Genomic DNA, 14,279 nt, shown 5'->3' on the forward strand with positions numbered 1-14,279 from the left:
TTAGTCTTGAATGTAGCCCCAGATTTAGAAACAAGATAGCTTTTGTTCAAGAAAACACACACAGGTAACACCCAACTTTAACTCTTTTTGCTCTATATTATTCCATAACAGATTTTATATATATATAAATTTTATATAACAATACCATATATGTGCCAAATGTGTTAGCTCATTTTTTATCTTTTAATAACCTTTAAAAGAGATTATTATTATTTTGCTGTTTATTTTTTTCTTTAACAAGGCCTTTTTTTTCTCTAAGAAATGATGAGCCGTTTATTCTCTAAAAAATAAACAATATATAGTTTGATTGCTCATTAGTGCATATGTTACACACAACTGTCACTTTCTCCATGTTATTAGCAAATAAAGCTTTCATTGTCTAGAAGAAGGTCAGGTCCCTGTTAAGCATCTAGTAAATGTTCTAGGATGAACGAACTCTCCTGAATATGACAACAGAGGACAGCATTTTGTGTTCACTCTGGCATGGAAATGCTTTATTCACATCTGTTAAGACTCTTTCTAGGCAGTACAAGCATTCTGAGCTGCGTCTTGTAGCTGCCTCTTGTCTCATTGTCCAGTTAAGTCACATGATCTGCATATAACTCACTCCAAAGAATTTAATTTTGCCTTGCTTTATCTTTGTCCAGATCAGGTTTAATACAAAGGACAGACCCCTCATCCCCAGCCCAAGGTTTCCTTATCTAGAATCTCTGACTTCCTTAGCCTTAGGTATTATCAAATTTTCCTTTAAGGAGCCTGTAGTAGACCTCAGGAATGAGTAAACTAAAGGCTTATTGATAAACCTATCCCAAATTGTGGTCTCCCTTTGTACACATGTACCATTGCTGTGGCAACCTTCATGACTCAGGCCACCATTGTCCTAGCAAACAGACCTGTACTTATTGCCAGCAAATAACGTTTCTTAGTCATATAATGATATAGTACACTCTGATTTAACTGAATATTATACTTGTATGTGTTTTGTTTCTTTTTAGAACTAAAGGTGGTCCACAGATTGCTTATGAACGCAGCTTTAGGTGGAAGCTTGCTCACTTCCGTTACTTGTGCCAGGTACTACAGTGGTAAATAAATCTCATTTATAATCAATAGTCAGATCATTATATAATATATACACTGTGGCTTACATGATACAATGTTTTTGTTTTTAGTCTAATGCACTACCCAGTCATGTAAAGATCAATGTGTCCCGACAGACATTATTTGAAGATTCCTTCCAACAGGTAAGGAAGATATTACCAGAATGAAGCCGTACTTTTGTCTAATTCTGAATTTCTAAAGAGAGTTAAAAGTTTTTGACTCTTTAAACATTTATATTAACCCTCATGCCCTGAGTGACTATATTAATAATTATATTAAAGTGTTATGTGGACCAGAGACAGACATGGAGGCCAATCATTCATATACCTAAAATAAAAATAAACTTCACAACGTAGTAAGTCATGACTGTTGACCAATTATTGACAGTTTCTTCATTGCTTTTCTTTCCTCATCACAGAATCTGTAATGGCCATTTGGTGTTAGATAGCCAAGATGTTGTATATAATCTTAAAATATATCCTTGTAGAGCCCATTCTCAACTGCTGTATCTCCCAAACAACTCCCATACCTAAGACTCAGAGAATACTGCAAAAAGGGGCAGTGTTTCATTGTCTGCTGTCGTCTCCATTTTATAGATAAAGGCGTCACACTGAAAGACAGTCCTTCCACCAAAAATTTAAGTGTAGCTGGGTGTCCTATCATATGCCTTTGATCAGCGTTCTAGAAGCAGAGACAGGTGAATTCTTGGTCATATAAAGCTACAGAGTGAAAGTCTATCTTAAAAACTAAGAAGGAAAGAAAGGGGCATCGGGAAGAGTGGATAAAAGAAAAGAAAGGAACAGAAAAGAAAAGAAAAATTTAGGTGTATTCTTACTAAAATAAAATTTAAACAGCATTTGGAACAAGTCTGTTTTGACATTTACTTTGTTAGGATTTTATTACTTCAAATAGTAAAGCTTGTGAAAATCAAGTTTAAACGAATCAAATCAAATTGATAGATTGTGTAATGCATTGACTATTCCATTAGTAACTCTTAAGTTCATTCTGACCTCTAGGTTTCATTGAGCCATGATCAAGATGAGCATGTTGTTAAAACGATAGCCCTGCCTTCCTCCCTGACATATGGCTGCTTTCCAACCATTCATGATACTTAATTTTCATAACACTGCTCGTCCCTCCCTGTCTCCTTACTGGAATGTATGCTGCATGAGAGCATGGATTATTGATTTGCTTCACCTCTGTCCAGTACCTAGAATAATGCTTTCAATATAATAGTTATTCAGGAAATAATGAATGAATGAGTACATGAATGTAACATGCCTACCTTTCTGGAGTCATTTGCAGAATATTTTTAAAACAATAATGTCAAATTTTTTTTAATGATGAAGTGGAGAATTTTTCATGACCTTTCACTGTTTTCTAGTCCAATGACTTATAACTTTCTTTATACTTAAATAAGTTTCATTAATTTTTAATTATTTCTTTTATTCTTGAAATTAAAATAAAATTATATCATTTCCCTCTTCAAGTGAAAAAGAGGCCATAAATTTGAAAAGAAGCCAGGGGAGGGAGGAAATGACATAATTATATTACAATCTCTTATATTTGGTTGTTTTCTGTATTTTCTTACAAGACAAGTATATCTCTATAGTTATTTTCTGTAATGGTTGCTGTCTGTTGCAGAAACCTTTGATGAGCGATGAGAACTACACATCTGTGTGTATAAGGACAAATATTTAGAATGTAGTTAGAGATAATGCTGGTTTAATAAGTGGTGGTTATAGGTTCTCCTTCAAGATCTCTGACTTTCTTAGCTCTGGGTAGAGTTGACTAGTAGCTTTCCAGTACTAAGCATGATGCCCCTCTTGTTGAGGTGGACTTAGGTCTAATTACAGATTGTTATGCCAAGGTATTGTGCCACTACTGCACCCTTAGAATTGTTGTGCAATGTTGCTTGCTATTTTTTTTTAACAGGTTAAAATGGAATGGTAACACTGAAGGTCTAGAGACATTTATAACAGCCTCATTTTACTAGCTGTTAAGCTTTAGAAAAGATAACTAATGGAGGTGTTATCAAAGCTGCCTGTGTGTATGAGTTATTCTGAGCCAAAAAATTGCCTCAAGTTTCCAAGTGTATTACACATGGCTTGCTCAGAGTTATATTTGAGTTGCTTTAGCAAGTGTGTATCCAAACTTATGTTAGTTGTTATTTTACTTTGTCTGTCTTAAGTCTGTTCAGATATGGGGTTGAGATATGAGGTTCAGATATGGATTGAGACCATGATTGCCCTTTAAGGAAGCCTGTTAGTGAGCTGCGTTAGGACCCAGACCTGGGTTGGCTGTGGTTCTGGTGGATGGTAATAGAGTTTTTATCCACAAGTAAAGCATGTTTATGATTAGCTCTGAGGAAAACTTACAGATTATGAGAATGTATTTGGATCTTATTTCAAGACATGCTGTTGTATAAACATACATCATCAAGTAAATATTGCAGATGGATTTCGATCCTCAAGAGATAGGTGTGGTGTAGATGGTGCTGTGGTGGGACTCCAAAAGTACTTCCAATTTACAGTATTGCTACAGAGAAAAGGTTACTGGTCACCTGTGGAAAGACTATACAGCTCGTCTTTGCTTACCACTAAAGTACAACCACTGGTTAACACTAGAACGGGGAAAACTATATGAAAGCGAGTCAGAGAGAACTTGAGGGATTATCTGTTTTTAGCCAGTTTATAGAACAAACTAGATGAACTGCAGAATTAAATATGAGATGAAGAAATGTGTACTTTTGAAAATACAAATTGAATTGTTTTGTAAGTAACTTATGTCATATATAAGTGTCTAAATATTCATATTTTTGTCTTTAATTAGATTATGGCATTAAAACCATATGACTTGAGGCGGCGACTATATGTAATATTTAGAGGAGAAGAAGGCCTTGATTATGGTGGCCTTGCAAGGTAAACTTAAAAATGTACTGCTTTGGAATAAATCTATTTTGTCATCTGTGGTAGATTTATTCTTTAAAATTATATGACTATATTAACTTACGGTTTTTAGTAGCAACCAGAGTTATTTTGGATAACCATTATTACAAGTTTTTGCATATGTATATGTGTATGGTATGTGTGTATGTCTACTTGCATGAGTGTGGCACACACGTGCGTGTATGGCTATATGTGCACATGTGTGTGGAGGCCTGACGTTGACATCCCCCTCTACCTTTCTATGTCTAGGAATTGTGTCTTGCTGAATCTAGCATTCAGTATTTGAGCTGGTCTGATTAGCCAGCTTTTTCTGGCATTTCCTCCCTCCACATCCCAGGTACTGGGATTACAGGTGGTCATGACCACCTACCCAGGGCCCACAGGCTCTGGTGAAGAGAGAACTCAGGGTTTCCTGCCTACATGGTAAGTGCTTTATGCACTGAGCCATCACAGGGTCCAACCACTATGATTACTCTTCTGTACATGCTAATGCTCTTATTAAATGACTGTATAGTGTTCCACATATGGCTATAGCATAATTCACAGAAGGTTCTTTATTAATTTTGCTATTTCAATGTTGCATGCCACTTTTATTTGTGCTCTTGCTCTGATCTGAGTTTATTTGGAAAGTGAAATTTTCTTCATTTACTGAATAGACTGGATACTATTAAGAGTGGATACTTGTGAAGTAGTTAGTAAAAATTCTATGTTTTCCCCATCAGTTGCTTCACACACATCTATAGTGGCATTTGTTTTATTTTGTTTTCAAGACAGTATTTCTCTGTGTAGCCTTGGCTGTCCTGGAACTCGCTCTGTAAATCAGTCCATCAGGCTGGTCTTAAACTCACAGAGAACTGCCTGCCTTTGATTCCTGAGTGCTGGGATTAAAGGCATGAGCTACCACACCTGGCAACAGGATTTGGTGGGGTTTTTTTATTTGTTTGTTTTTGTGTTTTTAATAGTTTCATTAAGACTTCTTAAGAATTCAGATTTTCATAGAATTTTATAGAACTAAACAATCACACTTTCAATTCAGCTGACAAAATGCAGGACCAGGTCACAACTGATAGAAGTAGATAATTGCTGTGGGTTTGTCAGTGTTTATATTATTATCATTCTCTATCCAAATAATTATTACAGTTCTTAGCTACTATCCAAGAAATATTCATAGTATATGTAGTTTGAGTTTTTCTCAGTTTCTGAAATGCCCAGACATTGAAATGAAATGTACATCTTAGAAATGAGACAACATATCTTTTTTCCTTCGCTGTTTTGATAACATTCAAATTCTTTTTTTGAACTATTGTTTGTCTTAGTAATTTGGTTCCAGTTATATGTTTTAACACTTTAAACAGTTAAACTGTTGTTCTGTATCGTTATTTTCTTCTAATTTTTTATTTGAATCACGTATTAGATGGTGAGACTCATTGAGGTGCTCATCTAAGAATTCATTAGGGCAATATGTTCCTTATAGCTGTTATGTGTTTGGAAATATTTTCTTTGTTGGTTTTCAATATAAACAGCAACTTCAGTGGATAGAAATGTCTTGCACAGCACTGTCTATCCAGTAGTCCTAGGTACTGCTTCACTGTTGTTTCAGCATTGAATGTGAATACTATGAAATATGAGACCAACCCGTTGTCAGAAAATCTTCTCTGAGGGCATATGCTGTCCTTTAAAGTTCACTAGTTTCATTGCAGATTGATCTTTTTTTGTTTGTTTGTTTGTTTGTTTGTTTTTAAGGAACATATTAAGAGCTTTAATTTCAGGGAAGTTTTCTTCTATTTTATCTTTGAATATTTTTTTCTGTTCTATTTGTTCTTTTCTTTCTTCAGGAACATCAGTCATGGGTATGTGGAATCTCCTTTGTCAGTCAACGTGTCTGTCATCTTTTCTCTAATCATTCTGATCCCAGTGCTTTTCCTGTTTGCTTCTCTGAAGCCTGTCTTCATGTCACTGTTTGCAGGATTGCCCTATGTTTTGCAGCTTCTCATGTGATTTTTCTTCATTTGCTGTTTTACTGTTTTCTTCATTTTCTTCCTTAGGCCCTGCTAGCTCCTATGTGTTGGTTCATGATTCTTTCAGCCTCATATGTGTGGTTTGAGAGTGTGGAGCTGAGCTTGTGTTGAAAGTCGATTCTCTTGGTTCTTTCTAGTTAGGAACTCTTTGTGTTGGTATTAGGGTAAAGGCTTTTGTCATCGATAGACATTCTTTTGGATCAGTGTAGTTTTCTCTAGTTTGCTGCTTTCTAAAAGTGATCTGAAACAATTGAAAAGTTTATTTCTAGCATGTGTGTGTTTGTGTGTGTGTTTACATGTAAACACATTTTTTACTAGAATTTATTTATTTCTTTTTTCTGAGGAAAATGTGTTAATTGAACCCAACCACAAAGTGAAGTTACTTAGTTAACTTACTATTTTGAACCTGATTTAGTTATATGAGTTGATATTAATTTATAGTTAATTTTATTTTGTCACTGTCTTCTGTACCCCTCAGATAGTTTCAGGAATATTCTTAAAATTCTAGTAATCATTTATAAACAAAATAGAAGACCAAAAGAATCACCATAGAGGTGAACCATGATGACTTAAAATTTTCAAATTTCTTGACAGTATTACCAGATTGAAATGAAGAATTAAAATTGTGTCTTTTCTTGACCAGATGGGGTAATAGATTTAATGTCAGCATGCATGAGGCAAAAGCAGACAGATTTTATTTGAAGCCATCTCAGTCTACTTAGCAAGTTCTAGGACAGTCAAAGCTACATAGTGTCTTTAAAAAACAAACAAAAAGACCAAGCAAAAAATGTTAACAGTGCAGGCTTTTCTTTAAAAACAGTATCCCCAATTTTTTCTTTTACTGGCACCAACTGGATGAGTCTGTTAGGATAACATGCACTCATCATGATAGATAGTTCCCACCACTGTATTTAAAAAGATTAGGTTAATGTGCCTAGAGATTTTCTTTCTTTAAGGTCTATCATATTTATTAGCAGGTTCATAATGAGGAATGGGGATTTTGGCAAGGCAAAGACCCATGAACTCACTGATCACAGTAAATATTTGAGTTTGTACTCTCACTTTAGAACATTTTGTACATTTTTTTGTGTGTTAAAAATTTTTAAAGTGAACCAAAAATAGGTGGTTAAAAGTTAGTAAGTACTTATCACATTTAAAGATTTCACTTTTTAATTTTAGGATTATTTTGAATACATTTACTATGCAATTTGAACTGTTCTGTTAAAGCCAGATATGCCAGCCCTTAAGAATCTGAGGCAGGATGGCTGCTACAGACTCAAAGCCAGCTTGGGCTACATATAAAATTCCAGACTAACCTGAGCTGTAGGGGAAGACCTTATCTCAAAAAAACAAGACAAAACACCTTACCATTTTGTAGCAGCAGTGTTATGTGCTGTAATGTCAGCCTCAAATAAATACTTAGTGGATTGGCTTATCCCTGGCTTAGCACAAACGAAATCCTGGATTACATACCTAGAGTCAACAACAACAAACCCAAAACAAAATAAAAAGCTTTTAAAGTATATATTACAGAATGCCTATAAGAGTTAAGAATACTGAAAATATATCCACATGGCTTTTACCTTTGAGATTAATGTGCATAAAAATATTTTTTTCAGATTGATATTTCACAATGAATGCAATGATTTATGGATAGATAGAAAGATAGATAGATAGATAGATAGATAGATAGATAGATAGATAGATACTATGCTCTGACATTGCTTCAAAATTTGCTAAAATTGGAATGAAATGTGAATTCACAAAAAGTGTCATCTATATAGGTTGAATTAAATGTGAAAAAAGATACCCAAATGAAATTGTGATGTAGAAAAGGACATACGTGTGAAAAACAGTGAGCTTGCAATTTGTGCAGAGTTAGCAGAACTTGGAATGGAAAGCTGGATCATAAAATAGAAATGGAGGAGAACTAATAAATGAGTAGAGGTGTGTGTGTGTGTGTGTGTGTGTGTGTGTGTATGCGTACGTGCTTGCATTTATTTATTTATGGATCTATTTAAGATCGTTTTAAAATCCACATATATATGAATACTAAAAGTAATCTTGACTTATTTTCTTATAGAGAATGGTTTTTCTTGCTTTCCCATGAAGTTTTGAACCCAATGTATTGCTTATTTGAGTATGCAGGCAAGAATAACTATTGTTTACAGATAAATCCAGCATCAACTATAAATCCTGACCATCTTTCATACTTCTGTTTTATTGGTCGCTTTATTGCAATGGTGAGTTTCCAACTTTCAGTTATCTTATTTACATATTGCTTACTTCAAAGTGTTTTAGGGGCTAGGGAGATGGCTCAGTGGGCTCAAAGACTGGAATTCTGATCGCCAGTGGCCTTCCTCTAATTCCAGTACTTATAAGGCAATACTTAATCCTCAGAGCAAGCTTGCTAGGTAAATTAGCCAAAACGACAACTTTCAGATTTGATTCGTTTGATTGAAAGACTCTGTCTCAATATGGTGGTGAATAATTTAGGGAGACAATCAATACCAGTCTTGGGTCTACACACACATGTGTACACCACATACACAGACGTGCAAAAAAAGTGTATTTCATAAAAATATTTTGAAAAACACTTTTTAGCCTCCCTTAGTTACAAGCAATTTACAGTTGCTGGGGGGAAGTGTCAGATTCCTTAGTGGTGGGCATTACCAGTAAACTTCTCTGTTTTAAGTAAACAATATTCCACCCATGCTTACTCAAGCAACCCAAATTAAAGACAGTGGAATGTGTGTGCTAGCACATATACACACACGCACACTGACATGAAAGTGGGATAGAATTTTTGGGAAGAAAAGTGCAGTGGATGGGGGGGGGATAATATGATAATGGGAATATGATTAAAAAGTACATTATGTATGGATTAAATTTAGGGAGAATAAGTAAAATTAAGAAAAAATAAAAGGCTTTGTTACTTCATGTGGAGAAAAGTGTTATTTACTTCAAGGAAAATCTGAGTTACTGAGTAAGTACACTGACTAACTTAGTGCTTTCAGAATTTTCAGAGCTTTGCAGTAGCCTTTGTGAATTGTTGTCTTTTGAGAGGTGTTTATAATTTTTACACTACATTATCCAGTAACTCATTTAGCAAGTATCTATTAGAAATTTATAATAATTCCATGCCCTTTTCTAGGCACTGGGTATTAAAGAATAACAACAACAAAATGGTACAGTTCCTACTCTTGGGATCTAAATTCTGTAATGTGGGTTGGGGGTGGCCACTGTTTTTTTCATATAAGTGATTAAAGAAGCCCTCTAAAGTCTGAACACAAGTGGAAATATGAAGAAGGCAAGAGACTGGGTCACATGGATACCTTGGAGAAGAACACTTTGGGCTCATGGAGCATCAAGTCAATGCTTACAGGGTTTGGAAATGACTCATATGGGAGAGAATATGGTGAGAAATGAGATTTAGAAATACCATGTAGGACTTTTTAGGGAATTCATGTAAAGGTTTTGAGGTGGTCACTTAAGTGTCATGAGCTGAATAATAACAACAAGAAATCTCTACTGTGGGCAGTGGAAAACAGAGGCAGAGACACAAACCATTTGTAGAGGTCATAATGAGACCTCATGGAGATGTTGGATCTGTGCTGAAGTAATAGATGTGAGAAGTGGTTTGAATTCAGGTAATATTCTGAAGTTTGAAAGAAATAGGTTTTCTTAGATTGGGGGGAAGGCATAAGAGTAAAAATGAGGCACCAAAATGAATGGCTTATGCATCTGTTTGAAATTGCCATTTCCTAAGAGGGTGCTTTGGTGACAAGAACAAATATTGAAAGTAAGGGAAATCAAGAATGTTGGATTTCTTCTGCATTCAGGGTACCTATAAGTATCGAGTGGAGATGTACAAAAGATAGATATCCAAATCTGGTGACAAGATGTCCAGGTCAGAAAGAGGCATTTGGGGATTTGAAGCACATAGAGAATATCAAAAGCTCATGGTCGTGTTAGGAAATAATGTGGACAGAGGAATTAATGGATATTTATAAACTGAGGCAATGAAAAGGAGTGAAAAAAAAAAAAAACTAACTGAGATTAGAAAATCAAGTAAGTGATTCTCAGAAGAAAATAGTAGAAGGAAGGGTATTTGAAAGTAACTGCCATAGTTAGCCCTTTCTTATGTTACTGAGGGGTCTGGCGTCAGCCATTTAGCAAGGTGAGAAATCTTTATGAGTGCTGGCCTGGGAAGATTGGTGAATATTCAAACATAGGCATCTGCTTTAGAAAAGTTCATAGTGCAGTATCATAGAGAATTTGCTAACAATCAATTAATAGTATTCCATTGTTGTAGTTCAGGTTGATAACCTGCCCTAACCTCCTGTGTGCTGGATTATGGCCATGTGCCACCAAGCTCAGCTAAGGACAAAGAATTGGATGAACCCCATAATATAAGAAGTATTGGAGCAATGACCTTGAATAAAAGGGAGAAGTCTGTATTGCTCACGAAAGTAGTAGCTTATTTGCAATAGGAGTATGAAAGTTCAGATGCTAGTGGTGAGCAGATGGGTAGACTACACAAAAGTGCTCCTGGTTGTTATTTCCTGTGTGTAGTAAGTTTAGTAAGTATTTGAGGACAAAGAGCTACAGGGACAAAGGAGCTGAGACAGGGAAACTGAATGTAGTAAGTAAACAATGCTTCCTGTGAGGTTTGCTGGTCATAGCTAGTTAGCTTGGTATGTGTACTTCTAGCGTGTTCTACCAATGTATAGGCAAAGTAAATTCTAAGTTGATTTTTGTCTAGGTTTGTTAGAAATACAGTGAGAAGGTCTGAAGCAGTATAAATGACTTATTGATTGAATGTAAGTAGAATAAGGGGCTGAGAGTAGTTTTAGATATTCATGTAATCAAAACTCACTGGTGCTTCTTCCTGTATTCATGCCGTGTTTGGCATGAAGAAGACACAGAGGTCCTACAGACAAGAAAGGAATGGAAAAAAATACATGGGGCTTTATATTTCTGTGTTTAAGTTAATTATTAAAATATTTAAATGGGGAAGAAGTTGGTAATAGTCTCATCATCTTTTTATAGTTCTTATGTACATTGTTTGACCTATGAAATAAATTTTTCACTCTAGTTTTCTATGCTTTGCATTTTAGTGTGCTAGCCTTAACAGTTTATACCATTAAATAGTGCTTTTTAATGTGTAAAGCCGCATGATATCTGTTTTGTCACTGTGCTCTAAAGATTGTAACTTTCAAAGTTTAAATATTTTTTTTTTTTAAACAGGCACTATTCCATGGAAAGTTTATTGATACTGGTTTCTCTTTACCATTCTACAAGCGTATGCTAAGTAAAAAACTTACTATCAAGGATTTGGAATCTATTGATACTGAATTTTACAACTCTCTAATCTGGATAAGGTTTGAAGTATTTTTTTAATTGAGGTATTTATTTGGAATCCATTTTTATACTGTGTTTATGTGCACACTCACACACTGTTTTTTTGTTTTTTAATCCAGAGATAACAATATTGAAGAATGTGGCTTAGAAATGTACTTTTCTGTAGACATGGAGATTCTGGGAAAAGTTACTTCACATGATTTAAAGTTGGGAGGTTCCAATATCCTGGTGACTGAAGAAAATAAAGATGAATATATTGGGTAGGTTGATAGAGCTGATTGAATTCATTCTGTAGTCGTTTTGGAATATAATTAGAAATCTTCTACATTTACACTCAATTTTATTAGCTTTTACAAAACATTTGGAAAACTCCCATCAGGTTCTTTCTCTGCTGGGTCAGATCCTTGTGCTCTAAAGCTGATCCACATCTCCTGTTCCAATTTTCTTTTTTGTGTTTCCCTACAGGATCTTTTGACTAATTTTTTGCAGAATGTAATTGGAATTTGACAAGGTTTCCACTCATCTTTGCTTTTAATAGTGTACTAATTCTGCTGCTCCAAGAGCACAGGTGGCTTCCATGTTCTGTCTTCAGGTTCCTTCTTTAGTGTTTTAGTATTTTTACTTTTATATCTTGGATTTATTCCAAAGCTTTATTTTCTGGCTATTACCAGTATGATTGTTTTCCTGATTTGTTTTTCAGCATGTTCATTATTGCTGTATAGAAAAGCTATTAACTAAGTTCTATAAAAATTATTAATAGCTGATCAATGCATGTATGGATTGTATCCTGTTACTTTGCTAAACATATTTATTAGTTCCAAGAGGTTTTCGGGTGTTGAGTCTTCAGCATTTGTCATATACAGTATCATATTTTCTGTTAATAGAAATTGTACTGTAATGTTAAATACTACGTATTGTATTGTTAAATACTGACCCATAAGGCCTGATTGCCTCCAGGGACAAGAGAAACTGCTATGTGACGTTGCTTCTTAATTTAAAACTTGGTTGATAAAGACACCAACAGCCTATAGTTGGGCAGAAGAGAGATAAGACTGGGTTAAGGTTTCCAGGCTTGTTGTCTGAGGGAGGACCACAAGAGGACGAAGGATAGGAGGTGGAGAGAGGAAAATTGGAGTAGGTGAATATGAAAACATGGACATGAAGGCTGCTGGCCAATTGGAGTTAAAGAGCAGCCCAGATGAAACATAGGTAGTCATATCTCAGGGTTAATGCTAAGGAAGTAGACATAATAACATATGCCCAGCTCTGGTGCATTAAAGGCTTATTGTAAATATAAAGGTTGTATGTCTTTTATCTGGGAACTGAATGATCAAAGGTGGGATAGAAACCCCCAATTGAGAATTACTATAACAAGTGTAGTTATAGTCTTTGTTTCTTTCTTGCTTCAGTAGTCTTTATTACTTCAAGTCATATACTAAGTAAGTGCCTTGTCTCAGTCCTGTCAGTAATGCATTGAGGCTTTTTTCCACTCACTGCAAAGGCTGTAAATTACTCAGATACAGCCTTCATTATGTTGTTATATGATACTACGTTCTTTAGTGCTTATGTCTTGAAGGGTTGTACTTTGTCAAAGGCCTTTTCTCCATCCACTGAGATCCCATGATTTCTATTCTATAATCTCAGATTCTCAGTCTCTCTCCCTCAGTCTGTTTTCAGTCTGTCTATTCTTGTGAGGTTTTGGTGTCAGGTGATAACTGTCTTTATAAATGACTTTGATGAACTTTGTTCTGATTTTATGGATTACTTTGAGGAGCACTGATATTAGTTCTCTGTGAGTCAATTGAGGCCTGAGCCATATTACTTGGAAGATACTTTATTACTATTTTGATCTCACTGCTTTTTATAGGCCCATTTAAGTTGTTTATATTCTCTTCATGTAATTATGGTAGATCACATGTGTCAAGAAATGTATTCTTCTGGATTTTTCTTTCATTGAAAGGAGAAAGGTTGAGGTGGGTGAGGGTGAGTGGGGGAGCATTGTCTCAGGGGCAAATGGGAGGGTGGATGGGGTGAAGAACTCTTGGAGGGGAGACAAGAAAGAGGGACAACATTTGGAATGTAAATAAATAAAACATTTTTTTAAAAAGCAAAAAATTATAATCTCAAAAATGGAAGTAACTAAAAATGATAACATGAATTTGTTAGTGGAAAATGTTAAGTGTAAAAATAACATAGATATATACATACATGCTTGTTGTGTGCACATATTTGGGTAGTATATTTAGAAAAGGAAAAGAAATTTAAAGCTTTCTTGGTGTTTTTGTCCCTTAGCTTTATATATACATGACCTATTTTCAAATACTGTCTTTATTTTCAGCTTAATGACAGAATGGCGTTTTTCTCGAGGAGTACAAGAACAGACCAAAGCTTTCCTTGATGGCTTTAATGAAGTTGTTCCCCTTCAGTGGCTACAGTACTTTGATGAAAAAGAATTGGAGGTTAGGCTCATTTATTATAAGATTGTAGGGGGTGCTGTTGCTGGAATGGGTGGGCTTTGTGTTTCCTCTCCATTTCCAATCTCACTTTATCTCTACTCTCCATATTCAGTGTTGTTTGTTCCTTTACTTTAAGACAAGGTCTGCTTCTGCTCAGGTGGACCTTGAAGTCATGATTCTCCTGTTTCAGCCTCCATAGTCTCCATGTGCCAGCAGTGCTCTACTATGTATAGCTTGTTTTATTCTTTTACACACACTTTAGTACAATACTGATTCTTCTCATTTATCTAAAAGTATGTGGCACTGGGTTTTATGTTTTAAGAACAGTGGTATTTCAAGGACAATATCATCAGTCATTGTCATTTATTAGGGGTCAAAAAGTGGAATTCAATTAC

The 14,279-nt window shown here is 35.2% G+C and overlaps 1 protein-coding gene across 5 annotated transcripts in view; it reads left to right on the top strand.

The window, feature by feature from the left end:
* Wwp1 (WW domain containing E3 ubiquitin protein ligase 1) overlaps positions 1 to 14,279 on the top strand; it is a 90,925-nt gene that overhangs the window by 62,839 nt on the left and 13,807 nt on the right. For all 5 annotated transcript variants that reach the window (XM_076924103.1, XM_076924106.1, XM_076924105.1 and 2 more), the window contains 7 exons: positions 996 to 1,071; positions 1,170 to 1,241; positions 3,931 to 4,019; positions 8,148 to 8,307; positions 11,315 to 11,448; positions 11,548 to 11,688; positions 13,767 to 13,887. In XM_076924103.1, coding sequence (XP_076780218.1) covers positions 996 to 1,071; positions 1,170 to 1,241; positions 3,931 to 4,019; positions 8,148 to 8,307; positions 11,315 to 11,448; positions 11,548 to 11,688; positions 13,767 to 13,887 — 793 coding nt within the window. The remainder of the gene's footprint in view (positions 1 to 995; positions 1,072 to 1,169; positions 1,242 to 3,930; positions 4,020 to 8,147; positions 8,308 to 11,314; positions 11,449 to 11,547; positions 11,689 to 13,766; positions 13,888 to 14,279) is intronic.

This window comes from Arvicanthis niloticus, chromosome 25 (assembly GCF_011762505.2).
Source record: "Arvicanthis niloticus isolate mArvNil1 chromosome 25, mArvNil1.pat.X, whole genome shotgun sequence".
NCBI lineage: Eukaryota > Metazoa > Chordata > Mammalia > Rodentia > Muridae > Arvicanthis > Arvicanthis niloticus.